This window comes from Corticium candelabrum, chromosome 11 (genome assembly GCF_963422355.1).
Source record: "Corticium candelabrum chromosome 11, ooCorCand1.1, whole genome shotgun sequence".
Taxonomy (NCBI): domain Eukaryota; kingdom Metazoa; phylum Porifera; class Homoscleromorpha; order Homosclerophorida; family Plakinidae; genus Corticium; species Corticium candelabrum.
In genome coordinates this window covers 6,264,459-6,267,358 of record NC_085095.1, presented here as the reverse complement: position 1 = coordinate 6,267,358, position 2,900 = coordinate 6,264,459, and the positions used below count along the sequence as shown (strand labels likewise).

Genomic DNA, 2,900 nt, shown 5'->3' with positions numbered 1-2,900 from the left:
TCTCTCATCTAAAGATGTTTAAGGCTTCTCCACTCCATTTGTTTAAGGGATGGGGTGTGTCAGCTAGTTCAGTCAAAGTTGAGGCTGTCATCAACGTGCTGGATAGTGACTAGTCTTGTGTAGGCAGCCTCTCCCCTTATCTATTTTTTGGAAAAGGGGAGGGGCTGGCTACGCAAAACTAGATACTGAGTAGTGACTGGGTGGGTTGACGTGCGCTGGAAACGGAGGTATAGACAGCATCATTTCTATTTTTAGTTGATCACAGCTTTCTTCGTTTAGAGATCTTCCAGAAGTGGGATGTACCACTTGAACTGTGTGTGTGTGTGTGTGTGCATGCGTGCGTGCGTGCATGCATGTGCGTGTGTGTGTGTGTGTGCATGTGTGTGTGTGTGTGTGTGCACGTGCACACACAGGTCCACTGAAAGACCAAATTGTTTGGAAAATGTATTATTTTCTTGTGCTGTGTGTAAACTTAATGAAATCTTTTTCTTGTTTTCAGTTGTGACAGTTTTTATTTTATACTTAGAGAAATTGATCAACACCAATAAGTCATATTACTTATGGATTGACAAACTGTAACTTAGTTACACAGTACTTGTCAATTGCGTGGTCTGTAAACAATGGTGGGGTGCAGAAGCGTACTGTACATGGAATGATGGGCGGAGCTATATCATGACCCAGGGCACGATCGGCATTCGAAAGTGAGCCGTGCTCGTTGCACTGGGGCCCACCTCGGCCCGAATAATTGTCGCATAAACACACTGTCCTGGGTTAGACCTCAGGCTTCATAACGTCATGTAAACGGGGCTTAAGTAGACTCAAACATCTCAAGGAGGCTAGAGATGAAGTGTGATCACACATCAGTGCTAGAAGTGGGTATTGTATTGTATTGTATTGTATTGTATTGTATTGTATTGTATTGGTACAGATGTCTGCTTGTGATTGTTTCTACTCATGCCCCAGATGCTGTAGCTCTCCTAAGACACAAAGTCTGCATGGCTTATGTTGTAAAAGGAGCAAAATGATGACAAAAGTCACAAATTCTAACATGGTCTCAACATAGTCTCGTTCTCATACTTTCGTGACCTTGCTTGGTGCCCAGTTCCAGTATGACACTTCCAAGTACACAGAAGTGTCATACGGGGAACTAGACACAAGCAAGGTCACGAGAGTCTGGAAACGAGACTAGTTCCAAAATGTCTTTGTTGAATATGTTACTGGCACATGACCATAGGAAACCAACTTGAGCTAAGCCAGATTTAAAGACATTTTTGTAAATCATGAAGTGGCAACATGTACATTTTGTTTTGTTAGATTAGTGATATGGAGACTCAAGTAAGGAAACTTCGTCAGGAAAATGAGGCAATGAGAACAAGATGTGCTATGTATGAAAGTGATGTTACTAAAGTTGAGGAAGCAAAGAAGGAAGTTGTTGAGACGCTTTCCAAAGAAGAAACTAAAGCTAAAAATCTTGAAGGTCAGCTGCACCATAAGCAAGACATCCTGCAACATTTGGAAAGACAAATTAATGAACAGAAGGCTGAGAATGAGTTATTGCAACAGCAACTAAGGGATTCAGGTCAGAAATTGAGTGAGCAGACAAGGAAGTTTCAGAAATTAGAAAGAAATTGTTCAAACTTAGAATCAGATATGACTCAAAGAAACGAGGAATATGAATTATTGGAAGTACAGAAGGTGAGCCTGGAGAATACAGTGGCTGCAGAATCTACTCAGAAAGTGGAGCATGAAAGAAGAGCAAAGTTATTTGAAATTGAGAAGAGTCGTCTTTTTCATGAAGTAAATGTTTCTTTGTAGTAAATTTGACTTTTGATTTTTATTGACTCATAGTATTGCCACATTCTGTGTAGGTACAGGAACTGGAGATCAAATTAAGTGAACAACAAAGCAAAGAGAGTGAAAAGGTACTATGTGAATTAATCTATTTTTATGGCTTTGTCTAAGTTTGTATGGTCAGTACAGGGGGTGGCAGTGGCGTCGGAAGCAATTAAAGTGGTGCGGCCTAACGCGCGTTAGAAGGCGTAATCATTTAGCGTGCGCTACCATACGAAGGTGTGGTCCTAGTTGTACACGTATGCATATTCAGAGCCTCTGGTCGCACCGACTCGCAGCTCCTAGGGCCCTGCAGCCCTACTTATTACGTATCCAGTTGACCCATTCTCGTCGTCACAGCTTAGCCACGCCTTCCACACAGCCAATCAGAGTCTCTGAAAGGCCACGTGGCGGTGATCACGTGCATATAACGGACGCGCCTGTGCGCTGTACAGCAAGCAATCTAGCGCACGTTCGCTCGCATTCATGCTGTCTCGTAAGAATGCTAGAAATATATTACTTATTTAATCGGCACAACTAACAACGGAAGTTACCGGCAATGAGCTGCTGGCGGAAAGCCACTTTTTGAAAAGTGGGGCGGTCATGGCCGCCCCAGCCGCTACGCTTCCGACGCCACTGGGTGGTAATGGTTACATGGAACAGAAGTAGGGCTAATTCTAGGAATGTGTGTTTTTTCCTTGGACAAAATCACTTACACCAAGAACCAGTAATCAGCACATTTGTTTGCTTACTACATGCAAGTTGTGGTCACATGCCTGTGTTGGTAGTTGTACATGTGTATAGTTGAGTGACTTGCAACTGTGTTTTACTGGATTTGGATGTGGATATATTAACAAGATGATAGCTGCTGTGTACTTGTAAAGTTTCTAATCTTTGTGGACTTTGTAAAAGTCGCGAGACTTGGCGAGTAGCGTACTCTAAACGTATAGGGCTGAACCGACTTCCGGTCTGGGGACTTTGTGTGTATGTCTGTCTGTCTGTCACGCTACAGGAATGTGCCACGCCTCCTTTATGTGGCCCAATCACGAAGCATTAATTCCTTTATGTCG

General features: G+C 43.0%; 1 protein-coding gene across 1 annotated transcript; it reads left to right on the top strand.

The window, feature by feature from the left end:
* The first annotated feature begins 1,340 nt into the window (after positions 1–1,340).
* LOC134187478 (RUN and FYVE domain-containing protein 2-like) lies at positions 1,341–2,043 on the top strand. The gene is made up of 3 exons (XM_062655601.1): positions 1,341–1,579; positions 1,643–1,797; positions 1,869–2,043. The coding sequence occupies exons 1-3, from the start codon at positions 1,366–1,368 to the stop codon at positions 1,959–1,961; spliced, it is 462 nt and encodes a 153-aa protein (XP_062511585.1). The 5' UTR covers positions 1,341–1,365; the 3' UTR covers positions 1,962–2,043.
* Positions 2,044–2,900: the final 857 nt, after the last annotated feature.

Coding starts and splice junctions, on each gene's coding strand:
- LOC134187478 (XM_062655601.1), top strand. CDS start 1,366: ATGAGAACAAGATGTGCTATGTATGAAAGTGATGTTACTAAAGTTGAG. Junction 1,580..1,642: donor ACAGCAACTAAGGGATTCAG/GTCAGAAATTGA, acceptor GTTCAAACTTAG/AATCAGATATGACTCAAAGA. Junction 1,798..1,868: donor AGAGTCGTCTTTTTCATGAA/GTAAATGTTTCT, acceptor CATTCTGTGTAG/GTACAGGAACTGGAGATCAA.